Source organism: Numida meleagris, unplaced genomic scaffold (assembly GCF_002078875.1).
Source record: "Numida meleagris isolate 19003 breed g44 Domestic line unplaced genomic scaffold, NumMel1.0 unplaced_Scaffold250, whole genome shotgun sequence".
NCBI classification, from domain to species: Eukaryota; Metazoa; Chordata; class Aves; order Galliformes; family Numididae; genus Numida; species Numida meleagris.
The window spans coordinates 20,034-41,055 of NW_018364306.1; the positions used below are offsets into that span (position 1 = coordinate 20,034).

A 21,022-nucleotide genomic window follows, 5' to 3' on the forward strand; every position below is an offset into this window, starting at 1 on the left:
TGGGTTCTGACCAGAGCCTTGTCATGCACACCGAGGGGCGGTTCCAAGATTTGGAGAACCTTCTGGGGGGTTGCACAGCCATAAGAAAGAGGAATTTATTCTAATTCATACTGAAAAGGTATGGGCAATTCTGTGGCCACTGCAGAAACAGGAGGGGTAAGTTCAGAGTCTTCACTCAGCAGCTGCTGGAGATCACTGCCGTGCACCTGAGCCATGCAGGGGGATCGTGTCACACAGCTCACCCATGGGCCGGGGCTGGCTCTGCTAGCAGCATTTCCAACTGCTTCAATTACATCTGCATGAGTATATTTTCTCTGCTTTTTTTTTTTTTTTCAGTTGAACCCTTTTGTTTTCTGACTTTATGCATTTTCCTTTTTCTTTGTGTGGGTTTATCTTAGAGTACGGACAAATGCTTTGATGAAAGATACAGAAGTCCAATTCACAAATGTCTGATGTGATCTCAGGTTACTTTTTGGTGAATGGGAAGAGTCTCACTCATTACTGTTGTTTGTTAATTTTTCCTGCTCAGATGCAGATGGGTAAATGGATACCCACTAACAATGTACAGAAGCCATGAATTCCAGAAAATTACTCTCAGAAACACGGAGAATGTTTCCTGCTACTAAAGCATGCTGCCAGCAGCCATCGCGGATTCTCATTGTGGATGTCACATCACCTTCCTGGGCCAACACTTGTTCTGTACTCTCGGAAGCTCTGGAAAACTCGCTCTGTTTGGCATGCAGTTTGACAGGTCCCTGCCGCATTCCCTTGCTGAGCCTCTACCTGGTACAGAACCAGCAGGAGTGTTTGCTTCCCTTTGTGGTATGTGTGAAATTATGTCTCTTGGGATCTCACAAACATGAACGCAATACAGTTCAGTAAAGGAAGTTCTGATGTACTGCATATTTATATCTAAATAATTAATCATTCTCAAAGCTTCATAGACTTAATGGAAGAGGTTAATTTTCTGAAAGAATGATGTTTACAAGGAGGAGTCTCATGTTTTTGACCTGTGAACTTGCCCATGTGCATAAATGAGTTCTTGTACTGTTCCCTTCTGTACTGTTGTACTTTTCCAAGAATCACAGAGTCACAGAACTGTAGGGGCTGGAAGAGACCTCTGGAGCTCCCCTAGTCCACCCACCCCACCAAAGCAGTTCTCTACAGCAGTTGCACAGGAAAGCTCCCCAGTCCCTCCAGGCAGCTTGTGCCAGGGCTGTGCCCCCCTCACAGCACAGCAGTTCTTCCTCACAGTTGGACAGAGCTCCCTGGGCTCCATCCTGTGCCCGCTGCCCCTGTCCTGGGCACCACCCAACAGAGCCCGGCCCCATCCCCTGACCCCCACCCTGCAGATCCCCACCAGCACCACTCACGTCCCCTCAGCCTTCTCTCCTCCAGGTGCACGGCCCTGGGGCTCTCAGCCCGTCCCCATCAGGAGCTGCTCCAGCCCCCACCAACTCCACATGCTCCATGGAGCTCTCCCAGCAGTTCCCAGTCTGCCCTGAACTGGGGAGCCCTGCAGATGTGGTCTCCCCAGGGCAGAGCAGAGGGGATGAGCACCTCCCTGTCCTGCTGGCCACACTGTGCACGCACCCCAGGGTCCCATTGGCCTTCTTGGCCACCAGGGCACCCTGCTGGCTCATGGTCAACCACTGGCCATCAAGACCCTCAGGTTCTTCTCCACAGAGCTCCTCTCCAGTAGCCCAGCCCCAACCTGTACTATCGCTGTGGGTGTTCCTCCGCAGGTGCAGGACCCTGCACTGCCCGTGTTGAACTCCATCAGTTTCTTCTCCACCCAGTTCTCAGCCTGCCCAAGTCTTGCTGAATGGCAGCACAGCCTCCTGGGGTGTCAGCCACTTCCCTCAGCTTTGTGCCACCAGCAAACTTGCTGAAGGTGAACTCTATCCCTACATTCAGGTCTTTGATGCAGATTACAAGATGGAGAATGAACTAATTCTGTTTATAACTTCTTCTATTGGTTTATCATTGTCACTGTGAAACTTGCACCTGGTTACTAATTTGCATTTATTGCCTTTTGCTTCCAGGGCTTTGTTCATGTATTTCCTCTTTTGGCTAGATTGAAGAAACTGCTTATACCTTATTCTTTCTTCCTCAAAAATAATCCGTTTCCCTTGTAGCCTTCTAAATGGTAAACGAAAGAGAACAAAAGAGTATAACTGCAAAGCATTTTTACAGTCCCTCAACTCCCAAGCCCTTCTCTGTATTCACTCTTCTGACTTCTTCAAAGTTGATTCAAAATATGGTCACTGAAATTGGATGCTATGTTTCAGTACTAACCTCAGCAATGCTGCATGGTGAGCTAAAAATACCTCTTCCTCCTGCTTGATTGGTAACACCATCAACTCTTTTGCCATAACGTTATATTTCTCTGGGACTTGTCCAAGCTGGCAAAGTGCGCACTCCAGTGCAGTCAGTTCTCACCTGAAGGCCTGAGCAGTACTACACACCCGTTGGTAGGCATGGGACTCCCTGACTCAAAGCCTTTGACAGGGTCCCTCACCACATCCTTCTCTCTAGATTGGAGAGGTATGGATTTGACAGATGGAATGTTTGGTGGATTAAGAACTGGTTGGCTGGTCACAGCCAAAGGGTTGTGATCAATGGTTCTATGTCAGGGTGGAGGCCGGTCACGAGCGGTGTCCCCGAGAGCTCAGTCTTGGGACTAGTGCTCTTCAACATCTTTATCAACGACATAGACGATGGAATCGAGTGCACCCTCAGCAAGTTTGCAGATGACACCAAGCTGAGCGGTGCAGTCGATACATTGGAGGGAGGGGAAGCCATCCAGAGGGACCTGGACAGGCTGGAGAAGGGGACCCGTGTGAACCTAATGAAGTTCAGCAAGGCCAAGGGCAAGGTGCTGCACTTGAGCTGGGGCAATCCCAGGTATTTATACAACCTGGGGGAAGAAATCCTCAAGAGCAGCCCTGCGGAGAAGGACTTGGGGGTCGTAGTGGACAAGAAGCTGGGCATGAGCCAGCAGCGTGCGCTGGCAGCCTGGAAGGCCAAAGATGTTCTGGGCTGCATTAAAAGAGGAGAGGGGAGAGGGAAGGGATTGTCCCCTGCTACTTGGCTCTTGTGAGGCTCCATCTGCAGTACTGCATCCAGGCTTGGGGCCCCCAGTACTAGAAAGACGCAGAGCTCTTGGAACGAGTTCAGAGGAGGCCACCAAGATGATCTGAGGGCTGGCGTATCTCTCCTGTGAAGAAAGGTTGAGGGAAGTGGGCTTGTTTAGCTTGGAGAAGAGAAGGCTCCGGGGAGACCTCATTGTGGCCTTCAAAGACTTGAAGGGAGCGTATAAACAGGAGGGGAATGATTGTTTATGAGAGTGGATAGCGATAGGAGAAGGGGGAACGGTTTTAAACTGAGACAGGGGAGATTTGGGTTGGCTGGTAGGAGGAAGCTTTTCATTCAGAGGGTGGTAAGGCGCTGGAGCAGGTTACCCAAGGACATTATGGATGCCCCGTCCCTGGAGGCATTCCAGGCCAGGCTGGACGTGGCTCTGGGCAGCCTGCTCTAGTGGTTGGCGACCCTGCACTCAGCAGGGGGGTTGAAACTGGATGATCTCTGAGGTCCTTTTCAACCCAGGCCGTTCTATGATTCTATGATATGATTCTATGACTGCAGCAGGAGGTCCTGCTCCCTTCTCCCCAGCTTGGCCTGGAAGTTCTACCTACTGAGCCATCTCTTTGTTAATGTCTGCTGAAGTACTGAAGGCTGTTTTTTCCAGAACTATTCTTTCTCCATTTAGGACAGTACAGTAGGATGGCTATCTTTGATTAATCCAATTTTGTTAATAATGATACCTGTTCCTCTGCAGCTTCTGATAACAGGAACAGATTTATATCTGTCTGCTAAATATCTGTTCCATTTCATCCTCATCTAGAAATACTAAGGCTCAGTTGCTTTTTCTGTACTCTTGCCCCTTTGTGCTAACAGCACATACTGTTTATCACATAATTTTCTGATCTAGCTAGAGAATGACTTGTTGGCTCTCAATGAGAAACTGTATGGGAACTGCTGATTCATGGCCTGAACCACTGATTGAGCACCTGGAGGAAAGACCCAGTCAGCCCTGGGAGCACAGGTGAAGGCCTGGCTCCACCCCTCTTAGGCCTCATTTAAGGGCTGAGTGCCACTGAGGAAGGTTCTCTTTCTAGAGATCCCTTCTTGGTGGAGGTTTTTTCCTGTGATCCTAGAATATTCTGATATAGGTGAGCAATCTACTTCCCTTTCTTTGTAGCACCTTCCTATTGTGCTGGTCCTTCCTCCTGTTTTGTAACGTCTTTTCCATTGTGTGTATCTTTCTGAGTGCTATGGAAACCCAGATAGAGCTATGCTGAAGGTTGCTTATTAGGCAAATCATGAGGTCACGAAACCTCCAGAGCTGAAAATAGAGGTTGGGAGAGCACGTAAGGGAATGTGGTGCATGGTTACTCTTCTCTTGGTCTTTCCTAGGCAAGCTTTTAAGGTGTGTGTTCCTACTGTTTATTCCTAGAAGCCAAACTCTACTGAGTCCCCTGGAAAGGGAGAGGTAGTGCTAAAGAGAGAGAGACCAAGAATAAAGTAAATAACCATAGAGGACAACAGATGTTGACATGTGGGGGAGTGATCATTAAAGGGACAGAAATGTTAAATGTGCAAGTGAGTAAGGACTTGGAGCACCTCCATCTGATGGGTGCTATTCCTGCAGTTTTCCCAGAAGGCGGGCAGCAGGCCATCCCCCACAACTCCCAGAGCATCACTGACAAAGGTACTGAAAGAGAAACCAAGGAGAAAGGCATCCACTACAAGGACTGTCAAATTAAGAAAGTGGAGTGAGTGAGGGTATAACATGGGAAGGGAAGTGGGGGGAAGTGAGCGCAGTGCATCCCCTGACTTGCAGCCAGCTTTGTTCTCTGGATTTGGTACTTTTTCTCTGGAAGAAGCATAATGTTGCAGATGAAAATGTTTTGCTGCACAGTGTGAAATTATGAGTTCTTGGAGCTGTGTAACAAAGGGGCAATGTCATATGGCAAGACGCATCTCAGAGCCTTTGGCACTGAGCTTAGTGTCAGTTGACTGGAAGAGGAGTGTGGTTAGAAAGAGTTAGCCATCCCAGTTTGTGCTTGCAAGCTTAACTTATGTCCCAGGCATGTTCCAGAGTTGAAACTGCAGCTTGCTTATGCCTGCCCAAGTTAATGTCTGAAGTGCTGTGCACAGGCAGATAAAACATAACTCTGCTGGTGCCAGTTCTCAGGGACAGGGGGTTACCTGGACTTCGGCTGCCCAGCAGCTGAGCCCTGCTCTGACACAGCCAGGAGCAATACTTGAGCTGGGACAGCTGCTCTACACTTCTGTGAGCTGCAGCTGCCTCGCAGGGTTGCAGGGCAGGCATCTGAACTGCACAGAGTTGTGTTACAGCACTATGAAGAGCATTGTGGCTCTTTGTGTTCTGTGCATGTACCTAAGGTTACCAGCCCCACAGAAGAGCTGAGATAATGGGCCAGGCATTTACTGCGTGTAGAGTACAGCCAGTTCAAAGTGTGGTGACTTTCTTTAAACCTGCTCATCACCTTTCCAAGGAGAGGTTTGGGCTGCCCCAGCTTTCTGCCCCACCCTGTTTGCAGAGCTCTCTGAGCTGCTTGTTATCACACACCTCTGCCTACCTGGTGCATAACTCACCCTGAGAGGCCATGCTGTAAGCCATGGTGCTCGGGAGCTGTTGAATGAAAGTGACTTGTAGCAGCAGTGCCTTATATTGCTCCAGTTGTGCTATCATTCATTATCGTTCTTCACTGTGATATGTGATATAAGGGTTTGGCAGCCATGGTAATCTAAGGCAAAGAGAATATGGCCCAATATTCTTGTGTACTGGAGAATGACACAAAGCACAGTGGAGGGCATGGAGTTAATAATCTGTGCATTTAGAATGTTCATCTTCCCATCACGAGTCCAGCTACCTGACCCTGGGCAGCCATTGTACAGCAGCAGCTATTGCTTGAAGGAATTAAACACTTAGAAATGACAACTCTGGGATATATTTTGTTTTCTAACACTTACTCTGGTAGCTCATTTTTGAAGCAGGAGGGTCCACAGACATTCCATCAGCGTTTGATGGAAGGTTGTGGATGCCCTCTCCCATAGGCGTTCAAGGTCAGGCTGGGTGGGGCTGTGAGCAGCCTGGTCTAGTGGGAGGTGTCCCTGCTGATAGCAGGGGGTTGGAACTAGATGATCTTAAAGGTCCCTTCCAACCCAAGCCATTCTATGATTCTATGATTTGCTCTTTTGAGAATCATTACTGTGGTGCATGTGCTAATATAGAATTAGGAAAGCTTAAAAAATGTCTTACTGGGTCATACCAACAGCCCACTCACACGTTCCCAGGAGGAGAGGTTCTGTGGAAACACCCCATCACTTTCTGCAGTTCCTTCTCCTCACACAGCTGCTGTATAGAACAATATAGTAAGAACAATAAAGGACACGTTTGAGGTTTTTTCCCTTGGTGTCACCTCTAGACTTGTTACCCAGGGGTGTGTGGAACCACTTTCTGAGCATGCTGATGCAGTCTGACCCCAAGCATCTTGCATGCAGGTCCCAGAGGGCCCAAGTCTGATGAGTGAAGGACTATGGATATGGCAGTGGTGACATATGGTCATTGTCAGGGGTTACCACACTACCCAGGCGTTCCTGTACTCACATCCATCATGTTTATGTCTCAAGTTCTGCCTCTGTATTATCCAGAGTCAGAGGAGAGGGATGTGCACAATTCCTGTGTTTTGGCTAGCAGTGGGCAACAGGTAGACAGCTGAAAACTTGGGGAGTGTTCATGTGTGCTGCTACAGTCAGCTGGTTTAGATTCACATCACCGCTCATGGCTTTACAAAGCCATGTAGAAGTACAAAACTCCTCGCCCCAGTCTTACCTCACTGCTGCTCATTCAAAAGCCTCTTTCCACACTGTGGGAAAAATAGTTCATATGATAACTATGACACTTCCAGTCTTTTGATTTCATTGAGTATTGTTTTGCAGCACTTGAAGGAGAACTTTGCACGAGTTCAAGCCTGTATTTCAGAGCTCCGCTCACTACCAAGAGAAGGCTGCTTCCCACAGGGGGGAAATGGAGTGGTACAGGCTGTGCAGGATGGACTGCAGCAGTTCAAACAATACAGCAGACACACAGCAGCAGGAGGCTCGGCAAATAGTTCTGTTGAGGTAAGAGAACATTGGGAAGATGGTGGTGATTTTCCTTTCAGCCTATGACAGAATGGTTGAGGTTGTATAGTCCAACTCCTGTGCTAGAGGGATACCCAGGACCCGCGTCCAGAGGGAGGATTTACAGCCCCACTGGGAGCACTGTGCTAGTGCTCCATCACCTGCACAGTAAAGAAGTACTTTCTGATGTTTAGATGAAACCTCTTGTATTCCAGTTCGTGTCCATTTCCTCTTGTCAGTGGTGCCCAGTGCCAGGACAAGAGCCTGACTCCATCCTCTTTGCACCCTCCTTTCAGGCATTTATACACATTGATAAGTTGATAAGAAGTTGTTCTTGGTACTGGTGCTAGGAGAGCCGAATAGGAAAGGTGCCCTCCTAGGTCTGTTGCTTGTAAACAGGGAGGGTCTCATGGATGAAGTAGGATTGACTTCAGAAGGACAAAACCAGGAGCACCAGGGAAGGCACAGCGATGGGGACAGGAAACGTGGCCAGTCTGTATTAGGATGATGTATGGGAACTGCTGAGTCACGGCCTGAACCACTGATTGAGCACCTGGAGGCAAGACCCAGGCAGCCCTGGGAGCACAGGTGAAGGCAATTCACCTGTGCAACCAGAAGGGGTGGAGCCTGGCTCCACCTCTCTTAGGCCTCATTTAAGGGCTGACTGCCCCTGAGGAAGGATCTCTGCCTGGAGATCCCTCCTTGGTAGGAGCCTTTCCCTGCGAGCCCAAAATCTTCTGACCCGGGTGAGCGCTGTGTTTTCCTTCCACCTTTTGTAACACTATTTCCATTGCATTAGTCCTTCTGATCGCTACAGATGAAAAGCATTTTTCAAGTCCCCAGCAGGCTTTTTTCTTGTCAGGTTGGGAAGTATAATGGTATTAAGAGATTATTTTGAGGAAGTGTAGTAATGTGAAGAGAAGTCATAGTAGCTTGCTCGGCTTTTTTTGTGGGACATCTCTCTCCTGGTCTCTGACTGGCCTTTGCTCATATGTCTCAGGTTGTGACAAGGGTAAAGGCGATGTGGTAGTCTATATATGAAATATACCTGTGGTTTTAATTAAATAAAGGTGTATCAGAGTAGCAAATGCTTTGTCTATAGCTCTGCAGAAGACAATAGTCTCTTGTAGACAGTTCAGCTTCCCCCCACTTCAAGAACAGTCCCTGTTAGCCATTTTCAGTATATCCTAAAGGAGGCCATAATCTTTCTTCTCTTTCAGTACTTCAGAGCCAAGCACCGGAGATGCATTTGGATAGAGAAGATGTTATTTGCTATGGAAACACCTTTTAGTATAGATGACATACACACATGTACACACATATATTTTAGTAATTCCTATTTAGCCTTTAAGTGAGACAACCAGATTTAATCTACTTGAAATAGGAATTGGTGCTGTAATGGGAAGTGGTGCTTTCCCTCAGAAGAGCCAGGGGAGGAGTCCTGTGCATATGTTGTCTCACTGCCCTTACATGCAAAGTGTGTTCTATAAGATAGCAGTCGGTTACGTCTTCTTCCAGCAACCACACAAAAGCTGTTGGTGTTCCTAAGTGAACCTCTGAATCCATGCAGCTTACAAAAGAGCTAAGGCTAAAAAAAAAAAAAAAAAACTGTGTGTTTAGGTCTTTTTTTAATAGATTATATGCTTCCTTTGTATTCGCACCTGTGTTATTCAAACAGGTGGCAGCCCAAGATCACTGCTTATCACCAGAGGATTAGGGTCAGAGGTGGCTGTTGCACTGTGATTTGTGTTTCAGATCACAATTCTGACGAGCCAATCAGGTAAAGAAATAGGAAAGCAGCTGGAAAGGAAGTTAGAAGATGTAGACCTTGTGAGTCTGAGAAGGATACAAGTGGTTGAGGTTTTGAAGAGAGACTTTTTGGAGTCTGAGGATGGGGAGCAGTGCACACCAGAAGAGCCTAGCAGCAGTGGTGAGTACTTGCAAAAGTCATGGCTTTGGACAGCACTACTTCTTGCCTTTGTCCAATACCTGCCGTTTTCCTTTGTGCCATTTAGTGTCACTCACTTAAGTGGGAACTGCTGAGACTGGAGAATGACAATAAGCTTGTACCACTGCACTTCTCTGGGTGCTTTATCACATTTGGGCAGACTTAGCACGTAGATCTCATGCACTTCTTCTCTCGGTGTTACTAAAAACTGACTTCCTGTGCAGTATGCTTTACTGAGGAATTAAAGAGAATAAATGCAGAGTTTGTGAGAACAGCACACACTGACACACTCATACTGCTGAGCATTAGCCTTTAGTTTCTGCCCCCAAACTACATACTCCAGTATGCCTGGGGGATTTACATTTTCAAACTACATCAAGTAATGTACTGTTGATTAGCTGTTTTTGTTGTTGTTGTTCTTGCTTCACTGCTGCATTTTTTTTCTATGCTTAGGGCAGCTTTTCCCAGGCTCTTAAGATTGTACTTCTTGAGTAAACAGTAAAAGCACTTATTGATGAGTTCCTTAGAGCCAGGCAGCCTCTATTTTCAATCCAGGTCTCCATTTTTAAGGCCATTGCTGTTAACTCACACTTAAGCTCCAGACCAACAAGCTTTGATTCACACACTGGGTTCTCACAGCAGGTTGATAACAAGCTCAATAAACCTGAGGCCTGATGCCTTGCAGAGTTAGAGTAAGGCTGCTTACTAGCAAGGGTAATACTTTTTTATAGAGTGATAGGCAGTGTTGGATGTTGTTGCCTTACCTGCCTCTAGCTGTTCTTTTCCAGGTTGTGGTAGTATATTTCTGGTCCCTTGGTAGAGCAGAGATTGGGACTGTTTCAGGTAAAGCACAGATTCCTCTTGGTCCTGCCCACCGCCTACATGACCCCGTGCTTCATTAATGAAAGAGGCAGCACACCCCAGGCCCTAGATGCTATTTTTCCTGGCTGTGTCTTTAAAGAATGCCTCCACGAATCTGAGAGTTTTCAGCAGAAATAATTTAAGCTATAGTAACAAGAAATTACTGTTAGCTCCTGTTGCGAACCTTTTGTTACATAGCGAACAATGCTGAGCAGTGTCTCCGTAAATCAGTGAGGGGGTGCCCAGAAGTCCTGTACCACAGCAGTTCACTGGCAGAAGCCTGTACAGTGCATGCAGTGCCACAGTTTTATTTTCTATACTGCTTTTCATCTAACTTTCAAATCTGTTCAGTTACTTCAGCTCTTTCTTGAGGCTGATGAAGTAACTCCTGAATAGCAGGAGCTTGTGCTGCTTTTGCTTCCTCATAGCACATACCAGGTGCATTTTGCCCCAGGTGATGATTGCTCTGCGCTGCCTCTGCCTTCTGCTAGCCTGCTGGCTAGACCTAATCCAGGTCTTTATAACCAAGTTCTGAGACATACAGCAGCTTTTTTACTAAGCTGAAATCTTCCTGCCTGGAAAGGACTGACTCCCTCAGAGAGACTGAGATGCTTATTGTAGGCTGCCTGCTTAGACCAGAGGCTTTGGGAGAGCTCTGCTCACTGCTGCAGGAAGAGTGGGTCTGTTTTACATGATGAGCACCACCACCTCTGGGTCACAAGGAAGAGGATCCATGTCAGAGCGATAGAACCTTGCTTTAGAATTAATTCAGTGTATCTGAGCCCCAAGAGCACCAGAACTGTGAGTTACAAAATGGTTCTGGAAGGAGCTGTTGCCCACAGTTCTGAGGCTGAGGTGCTCTTTGCAAACACTGCTCTAGTCCATATGGACAGAAAGGATCATTTCAGGTGGCTGCAGATGCTGACTTCTCAGGTGAGGAGCGTTATTGTCCGGGCTTCGCACTGTGCTGATGCTGCACAGAACCATGCAGGGAAGCCTTGGAAAATGGACACTACAGAACAAGATGCTGTTTGCCTCTTGACCACAAGACTGCTTTAGAGCATGCAAACTCCCATTGTTGTTTGTAAAAGTGAAGTTGTGTGGCCCTTGTTCCCAGTATCTGGAGTGAAAAAATGAACAGATACAGAACACAGAAATACTACATGAAGACCATGTGACAGGAAGTAAGGACTGGGTTTTCAGAACAGCAAAGCAAGTCTTCAGTGGGACAGAGACTAAACCTATGGTGTTTCTTCAAGGGTGGAATATTAGGGCTTGGCAGACTGCAGACTGGAACGAAGATAATAAATCCCATATAGAGCCCAATATATAAAGCTTTTGCAACAGGAGTAGTGTGTGGCTGTAAGCAGTGGGATGCAGTGAACTGGGCTCTAATGGGTAACACAGGAATTATTGCTGTGCCTTTCTTTCCTCTACTCCATTATGAACACTTCAAGCATCTGGATATTGCCAAACCATCTGTAAATGGCAGTTAATATTTCTGTCCCATAGATAGCACCAGCATCTGTCTTTTGGGATAAAAAAAACAAGCACTGAAGCAAAAGCACCAATACATTTTTTACGAACGCAGTCCATCTTCTGCAACCCCCAAGGAGCCTTTTTCTATATGCTCTCTGCGGATGGCTGACCAACAAATGGCGCTGAGTACCTAGTGTTCAAGGACTTCTGGAGCCATCACACATAGGTGTCAGCATCCCAACCTAATCTTCCTACAGACACCAGTGAATCCAGTGAATTTATTTTTACAGTTGCCAGCTGTTGTGCAACTTAAGATGGGTAAGTGGCTATGTATCTGTTAGAGAAATGTACCAAAAAAAAGAAATCTACTGAGTAAAGAACTAAAATATTTACCTGCCCCAAAACACTGTCATTCAAAACACAGGTGATCTGCCCTCTGCAGACAGCTAGGTCTAAGAAAACGAGGGAGTTCCTCACAGCTGAAGCACAACCAGCAAGCTTTCCAGGTGCATGTTCTGGATTAGTGCACTCTGCTGGGAAACCAGAACACGGATCCTACCATCAGGACTAGAGACTGACCGAGGTAATAACTCTGCTCACGAGGAGCTGTCTCCAGAGAAAAATGAGGGATTTGCTCCTCCTGGGGCATCCTCCAGCACTGCTCCAGGGAGGAACTCAAATTTCCACAAGCGTTGGGAAGACTGGGATAAGGCATGGTAACGTTCCTAAGCTAGTGTGTATATACAAGAGCTGCTACAAAAAAAAAGAGTCCTTGCAGCCCAGGGCAGTCAGATTGGGCTTTGAGAAGGAAAAGCTCTCAGCACCAAGGACAACGTGAGGCACCTCCCATGGCAGCTGGGAGTTGATGCTGCTTTGCTGCAGAAGTACAACCTGCATGAACCCAGTGCCTTCCTCAAGGCTGCAAGGCGAACAGGGAGTAGGGCATCCTGCTCTGATGGCCACACTACAAGTTGCGATTTGCAGCCATGTGAAGAAGTATTTACAGTCATTATTGTAGCCCTTTAATCCATTTTATATTATTCATTATGTAGGAGAGATTAATAAATTTCCATCTTTTTTTTAACATCGGAGAGGATGCACAGCGTTATGTTTGCAACCGGTAAATATGAATGCATAAAGAAAAGACTTCTCATAGCACGTGAATGTAGCACTGGATTTTAATCATTGGCTGAACTGATAAACTCATTAGCAAAAGAAGGCTTTTCCTGCTGCTCGCTCAGTGCCTCAGAATACTTGTTTCACATCTCAGTTTTGTGCACCCCGTTAATGCTACCAGGCTCTGTTTCTCCTGTGTTTGCAAAGGCCTGTATTACACACACGCGCTTTGCAAATTGGTCATCAGACTCTGTTTTTCCCACTTTTTCCGACTTTATTTTTTATCTTTTTCAAATTAATTTAATCTGCCAGACTTCGACAGCTTTTCACTGTAACACACCTTGGGGTTATTATTTGGGAGTGTTATGTTTTTTTCTTTTGTTTCTTTCTTTCTTGAGAGGGATTCATCTTGATTATGGCCTTCTTGATGCTGCCCTCCAACCTGCATTTGCCCACTTCTAAATGTAGTTGGTAGATCACATGCATTCTGCACCTTAAAATGGTGGCTGAAATATTTGCTACGTCCTTGCAGGTATTTCTAACTCTTCCTTTTAATTTCTTTTAAAGAATTCTCATAATGTTATGTATTTTCCTTCTTTGAAATGAAATGTAACAATGATGGATAGTTTGGACTGTGGTTTTATCTGCATGGATGTTCTGCTTTGTGATTGCTGCTACCAAGCAGCACTTCAGCAGTAATGTACTGAACCACGTCCTCCGTGTCTTGTCAGTTCCAGGTCCAGTTTTGCTTCTGTTCTGTGACTAGCTGCTCCTAGTATTATGGTGTTTAGCAATTTAGTTGTGTCCATATTGCAAAGTAACATTCACCTTCTTTATAAGGAGTAGTATGTCACTCTACAAAATTCCCTATTACAGTAGCATTTCTGTTTTGCAGTTTCTCAGATTTCTTATACAAACCTTCAGCTTATAGCAAAGCTCTTCTAAGAGGGCAACTGTCACAATGCTGTTCTGTGATTTGCTTGGTAATGGCTTCTGGAGCATCTCCTGTATAAATTCATTTGAAGAGCTAATGGGGTATAGTGTAGTGCAAAATGCAGAAGAATGTTGGTTTTTATGACTGAAAAGATTTCTGTGCATTTTCACCATTTTTCCCTGCAGATATTGCCATCCTTGGAATGGACATAGATCTGCAAACCATAGAGGATAATGTCATCAGCTTGGAGATGCTGTTTAAAACATGGCTCCATGACTGTGGCTCGGAGAGGGAACATCTTCATCTCCTTCTTCCATCTGGAGGCCTCAGCCATGGCACTGCACCCAAGCCAACCCTAGGTATTTCATTTTCTCTTCCTCTCTCCAGGGAGCTGCTGACTCCCACAGCCTTAAAGATTACCCAGGCCTGTCCTGGACATGTTCCTCTTCATTTTGAGACTCAAGTAAGGCCTCGGAGTGACACTGAAAGCTCTCCAGAGTTTCTGTTGCCTCAGGTTCTCAGCCACCTGCTCAGAATGTGTCTGGGTTGGTGTGTCCCATGGCTGTTGATGCTACAGTCTGTTTCCATTCTGCAGCAAAAATGTGCTTTGAAGAGCATGTGACTTTATAGCCACTGGGTCAAAATAAAAGGGGCCTTACTGAGAGCCAGAGACCTTCTGTCTCAGCTTTATAACTCTAAAATTATGTTCCTCGTGCTTGATGCTACAGGTCTGTGCCAGAGCACTTAAATAAGGCCAGTCTTTAAAAGGGGCTTGGGACATGTTTTTATCTATTGGTGTTTGGGTTTTTTGTGTGTGCGTTTTCCTCTAAGTCCAAATTCCTAACCAATTCCTAACACTCAGGTAAGTAAGCAATGAAACCACCAACAGCTACAGCAGACATAGATGCTTCCTGTAAGTAGTTGTCGGCTGTGTTGTTACCATTGTGCTGCCATGGGAATCTGCATGTGCGCTTCCAGCAGCCCCTTCCATGCTGCTGTGTTGTCTCTAATGTGCTGCCTCTCATTGCCATGGCAGCAGAAGCACACTTGTTTTTTGCTAATGGTCTGCAAGCTGGCTGTGGTCTGGAAGCAAAGCACAGAGAGGTGCTAGGGGCTCCTGCAGACACATACTCAGCAAGCAGATCAGAAGGCTTAGTGTGACTTTATTTGTGCAGTAGCCACCATAACGGCCTCCAGACTGGCACAGATTGTTGTGTTTTTGTTTCTCAAAGGTGATTCTTTTCTTCTGAAGTGTGATTTGCAAGAAAGATTGCTCGACCCAACTCTGCTTTCTGGGACAACTGATGGCACCGTGAGAACAGCTGATTTGAATTCAGCCTGCCAGATGACAGCCTGGCCAGCTACGGTGCTGTATAAACTCCAGGTTGTAAAGTAAGTGCTGTTACAACTTTTACTTGGTAACTGGAAGGCTGGCATAATAGCCTTCATGCTTTCTGTGCAATTTCAACTAGGAATCAGTTATATCAACATGAAGTGCCCAGGGAGATGGTTGAGTCACCGTCCCTGGAGGTGTTCAAGAAATGTTTAGATGTTGTGTTGAGAGACATGGTTTAGTGGGGTTATTGGTGGTAGGTGGATGGTTGGACTGGATGATCTTGTAGGTCTTTTCCAACCTTGCTAATTCTATGATTCTATGCAAGTGCCTGGGACTCAAAGAGCAAGTGAAATTCTGCACTAAAACATTCCCACCAGCTTTACCTCTTGGCACTGTGGACTAGCACACCCCGTACATGCTGACAGGTGTGCAAAGTCTAAAAAGATGTTACCATAATGCTAGCGCTTCATGAGTTTAAAAGCATAGATTTTATTCTTGCAACAGTTGATTCCTTCCTGTGTGAAGCCCTACACGTTGTGGCCATTGTTCCATATACAATACTATTGTTCTTTCACTAAAATGAGGCCACAGCAATTAACTGGCTGTTAGAGCCCGATCTCTTTACTTGACTACTAGGCAAAAAAGCAATGAAAGCTTCACAGTGCTGCACTACTTCAGATAAGAATTTGTTTTCTTTCCCATCAGCAGGCTCTGCTGGTAGGCATGGGAAGATTTGTTTTTAGTGAAAATGTTGTGCAATTTCTGGACTTCTTTCTGTATAGTTGTTCTTAAAATGATTCTCAGCTTGTCAGTGTTTGAAGAGTGCTTAGTAATTGTGTGTGAATGATTCATAGAATCATAGAATAGATTGGGTTGGAAGGGACCTTAAAGTCCATCTGGTTCCAACCCCCTCAGCCGTGGGCTGCTGGTTCCCCTGCATCAGGTTGGGGTACCCAGGGCCCTATCCAGTCTGGCCTTGGGCACCTGAGTAAAGAATTCCCTCCTAACATCTAATCTTAAATATCCCCAAGTTTAGTTTAAAGCCATTCCCCGTTGTCTTATAAGACAGTATAAAAAAGTTGGCCTCCCTTGTTTAAAGTATATGGTAGTGTTTACAGGGGGGTGCTAGCTGTGTGCAGGAGCAGTTGAAGTGAAAGATAACCATAATACACTAACATTGCTTGGGAAGAAATGCAACTGCTAGGGTGATGTGTTGCCCAAGAGGCCAAATTAGTAGTCTGTTTTGTATTCAAAATACGTGAAGATTGAATGTGCTCCATGGCATACTCTTGACAAAAGAAATACAGGGGAATCTGGCAGCATGCTGGAGGGTGCCAAATTCAGTGTTGATCAGCACCAAAGCCCTGGCAGTGCTTTCCACTGCAATTGGACTTTTCTCTAGTTCAGCTGGGTTTCATTGTGGCTACAAATACTGTTTGTAGCAGTATTGCAGCTGGTACAACCGTAGCCACTTGAGCTCGTCTTCCCTCTGCCGAGTCTTTTTGGCAGTTTCACGCTGGCTGTGCTTAACATGAGCTGGTCATTTATAGAGCTCTGAAGTCTGAAGGGGTCTGCGAATCTGTACTGTATGGACTGCCTTTCATCATCAAGCCCACAAGCTGCTGGCAGCTAGACTGGGACGAACTGGAGCTAAACCAGCACAGCTTCCATGCTCTATGTCATAGTCTTCTGGTGAGTGTAAAAATCGCAGTCTCATGGGGAGGGATTGCCACAGAAAGGAGTTGTTCGTGTATATCCAGTAAGATCTTTCAAGCCTGCACCAGAAAACATGTTTCAAAATGTATGGCTTTATCTCATGTGCCAGGGTTGGGCTTCTAAGTCCTTCCAGTCACCGTGACTACTGGAAAGAAGCTACAACACATCAAACAGGTGCTCTAGCCTATCAGAAATGGAGATAGAAAGTGCAAAATCAGGGTTGGAGTTCAGCAAGTATTTTTAACTGTAAGAATAGTTTGGGATGTGAAGGACTTTCCATTACAGAATGGGTCTTAAATTAAACTTGGATGTTTTCTTAAGAATTGTCTTGCATTCATTTAAGACAGTTGGGTTGTCCTCAGCCACCACACACAGTAGCGATCTTAGAGTGAATGTGCTGAAGGAAGCAGCTGTTACCCATTTTACATGTTGGCTTTGGCTTTTGCTGTTTAGCAAAGGAAGTGGATGCTTTTGGCCAAACATGAGCCACAGAACACTTGTCCAAGCTGGAACGTTGTGGTGCATTCCTACTACGTCATTATCCCTTCTGACTCTGCCACTCTGCTTGTCAAACCGGTGGCTGTCAGAGAGCTCTTGATGCCATCAGCCTTCCCAGCCCTCCTTGCTGAGCATCCTGAGAGCGTACAGGGCCCTATAGAGGTAAGTTGTTGATGACCCTACACAAAAATCTGTGGAAGGAATGCCAGCTATACAAGCAGGGAATCGGGCTAACAGTAAACCTCCATGCACAGAACATGCAGATGCTACTGAAGATGTATTTATCTCCCGTACTTCAGTAGGTTCTTTACACGTATGATAAATCAACACATAAGGTATCTCTGTTTCTTCTAGTAGACTCAGACTTCTGCAATTCCTGTTGTGCATCCATATGTTCTCAGTTTTCTGGCTCTGCTTCAGGTGATGTCAGGAAGGGCAGGGCTCTCACTATAGGTCTTAGCAGATGAACAGAGGAGGGAACAGCTGTGAAAATATCCAGTGACAGCTGGAATATGATGGAGCACTCAAAATTATTCTCAGCAGATGATATATCCTACAGTTTTCCTCCAAAGAACAAAACCATCCCTGCAAAAAATGCTCCCCCAGGAGAGAGGAAAAAAAAAAAAAAGACAGCCACTAATACTGATGATAATAAAAATCATAAGTCCTCCACTTGTCACACCTAATTGCCACCATGTTCTCTCTTCTGTCGGAGCAGAGTGCCCTGAACAGCTTAGAAGTGGAAGTCACTTATAATCCCTTACACCTGAAAAGCAACCTGTACAAATACCTGAAAAGCACGTTGTACAGACCGCTGCACAGGCAGCAGCCCCAGCCCAGAGACCAGCGACCAGAGCGGCATCAGCCAAAGCAGGTACGACTCTCGTCCAGTGTAGACAGACCCTGTCTTGTTCTCCTGATCTGCTGCCTGCAGAAGGGAAGAGGGCAGCTCCCTGATACCTGGATGGGACAGGGAAGCCAGCATATGACGGGGTGGTATTCAGTTACAGCTGTAGAAGCAGAGAGGTGAGTATGGCTTGTGCTGTTAAGGAGATGGGTGCTGAACAGGTGGCCCATGCAAACACAACGAGGCAGCAGCATGCAGTGAAGTGTTGGACAAGCTAACCCCTCCTTCCCCAAAGTGCATTAATATTTCATCCCTGCATTGCAGCATCAGAGCAGAGCCAAAGCCACAGTGGCACCCCTTCTGATGGCTCCTTCTCCTGCCCAATTGTTCAGACCAGCAGGGGTGAGGAGAGATTCCTGCGTGCACTCCTTCCTCCCCAAAGAGGATGACAAGATCCTGCACTGAAGATGCCCCAGGGCACTGCTAACACCTGCTCTCGTGCAGTTAATGGCTTGGCTTCTGCTCTGTCGCCACTGAGCCAGAAGCAGACAGGCAAGACACTGAGCCTGGCTTACGTCAGATGGGTGCTTCCCGTTGTTTGTTGCTCCTTGTTTTAAGGTTTTGTTTGTCACTAAATCAGTGGGCTGGAAGCTTGCTTCTCTAGGGTTTCTTGGCCTCTTGTTGTTCAGCTGTCCCCTACAACACCTGATTTTTCAGTACACATCACCAACGTGCCTCAAATTACATTTTTTAGAATAGGCTAGTGCAGCCCACAAACCACAGCGTGCTGTCAGTGAGTGCAGAAAAACTGCAAGGTAGTGTGGTGGGGAGGTGGGGCAGATAGATAAGCTATACAGCAATGTCAAGCCACCCTCATCCTGCAGAAGGTTCAACAGAGTGTTCTGAATAAGCATAAAACAGGGCTTTTGGAGAATGCTGTCCCCCAGTGCAGCATTATCCATGACAGTACTGATTTGTCTGCTTCCACAGTGGTCTCCTTGTCCAACTCCTGAGCTCATGGATGCATTTGCAGCAAGTGCCAGGCTAGCAGCAGTGTCCTGGCGACTCCTGCACAATGCAGGAACTCACTGCAGCTGGACCCCAGCATAGCACGCTCCTCCCTGCCAGTTGTTGCTTGGAAGCCCTCCACCTTATGGCCCACCTGCATGTAAGGGACTGTTCTGCAAGCCAGCATGGCCAGTACATTTTGGTGAGGCTTAGCAGATGCAGGGAGTTGGCCTGCAGCTTTCTAGAGAGCTGAGTGAGCCCTAGTTTTTCAGTGCAGGCATAGGACAGCTGCCCCTGCCGGAGCAGGAGCTGAGGACAGTGCAACTTAACCAAGGTGGGGCAGCATCACTGGGCTTCCTGGATACTGCACACAAGCAGGGATTTGCATTCCACTTAGTTTGTTCTAACATTCTGTTTCAAAATAAAGACCTCTTGCTAAATGTTACCTTACTGCCTGTGGTCTACAGAGCTTACAGTGTGTGGCAATCCTAGGACTGACCTCTATTTCCTGAGAAACAGCTGCTGTTGACCAAGGGCACAATGCAACAACGTGCTTCCTGGAGGACTGCAGTGGCAGGACAGAGCCAGCTGTTTGCTCCAGGATCACAGCTCACCAGCATGCTCTGATTGCTACCTATTTTCTACCCATTCATGAGATGTGCACTGAGATGGTAAAGCACCCAGCAGAAGAAAAGGCGGTGAGACCCTGTTTGTGTCTGATAGCGGTGGTCTCATCTGATACTTGAATCTTTACAGTACAGCGTGTGCTGTGGAGTCTCAGAGGATGGCAACAGGACCCTTCCAAGTGTTGAGGGAAGGGCATCACACAGTTGCTGCTGAGGCTGAGATGAACCAGATGCTGCTTCTGCGTCCATGTGGGATCTGTGCCATGAACAACTGCACACAGGCTGAGCCAGGTGCATGCAAAGCCTGGCCACACCAATCCCCATCTTGCTGTGTGCCTGAGCAGGAGGCAGCATGCAGGCAGCTGCTCAGGGCAGGTACCTGGAGGAAAGGGTAGACGTCCCTAGCAGCACAGGGAGATGCATCTCCTGGGGTGTGCATGCATGCAGATGGCCAGTCCTCACCAGTCTCTAACAAACTAGCTCAGAGGGTGAGGAAATGGGGAGTGGCCAGAAACAAATGGCATGAATGCACACAGAAATGGTTTCACCTGGGGCATGCTAACCAGACAATATGAAAAGTCAGGCAGATAAAATAATCCCCTCCCTCCTTATCTGATCTGATGACCCATACAGAAATTACTTTGGCAATTCTATCAGTAGGAAAGGGTAAACAAACAGCAGCTGGTGGTTTACTGTGAATGAAAGGAGGCTGATAAAGGGGAAATTCGCAAAGGGGGAAATGGGACTACAAGGGGAAAGAAATCACAAAACTGGGGGTATTTGGGGGTTCTTTCTGAAGAGCCTTCCACCTGGTCACTGTGTTGTGAAACAGGGCAATACCCCTACAGCAAGAGTGTTCTTCAGTGCCCTCCCTAATTCCAGCATGGGAAAAAAATAACCTGGCACAAGGGCTGTCTCACACCTGCACCATGCTGGGACCCCACATTGGAGGAGGAAGTGGTTATGAAAGGATGTTTTCCAGAATGAGAAACAGGAAAAGGCTGCACAAAGGGGAAGAATATGGTTGGGCTTTGGCAGTTCCCAAATATTTTTCTCCTGATAAAAAACTCCCAATTGGCCTACAGAGACCAAGACTCCTGCTCCATCTCAGCCACGGCTGCTAGACCTGCTGTACTCAGTAACATTTCTCAGCTGGAGTTTGGGCTTTTAGCAAAGGAGAACAGGAAGGCTCATAGGCTGTCCACATATGTGGAAGCCTGATATCCAAATGACATTCTATGCACCATGCAGTCTGGCTTCTAGCACCCAGACATGGCAGAAATGAACAAAGCTGCCTGTCCACGACCATTTCTGCAACGCAAGAAAACAGGCACCGAGTATAAGCCGTGCATCCCCAAGCATCACAGCAAAGCCAAGCCTCAACTCAGGACTAGATGCCAGGATGCTGTTCCCCAAGTATGCAGACTGCATTCGGTCA

At 46.7% G+C, this 21,022-nt stretch overlaps 1 protein-coding gene across 3 annotated transcripts; it reads left to right on the top strand.

Annotated features, from left to right (window-relative positions):
- The first annotated feature begins 449 nt into the window (after nt 1-449).
- Nucleotides 450-20,548, top strand: M1AP (meiosis 1 associated protein). Of its 3 annotated transcripts, none has more exons than XM_021382542.1 (9): nt 451-822; nt 7,033-7,215; nt 8,971-9,145; nt 13,739-13,912; nt 14,786-14,945; nt 16,440-16,581; nt 17,059-17,265; nt 17,822-17,977; nt 18,275-20,548. In XM_021382542.1, exons 1-9 carry the CDS (start codon nt 574-576, stop codon nt 18,413-18,415), a joined length of 1,587 nt encoding a protein of 528 aa, XP_021238217.1. In that variant the 5' UTR covers nt 451-573; the 3' UTR covers nt 18,416-20,548. The 3 variants fall into 3 exon arrangements, with proteins under 3 accessions (XP_021238216.1, XP_021238217.1, XP_021238218.1); XM_021382543.1 differs by having other exon boundaries at nt 452-822; nt 18,941-20,548; XM_021382541.1 differs by having other exon boundaries at nt 450-822; nt 17,822-18,411.
- The last annotated feature ends 474 nt before the right edge of the window (nt 20,549-21,022 follow it).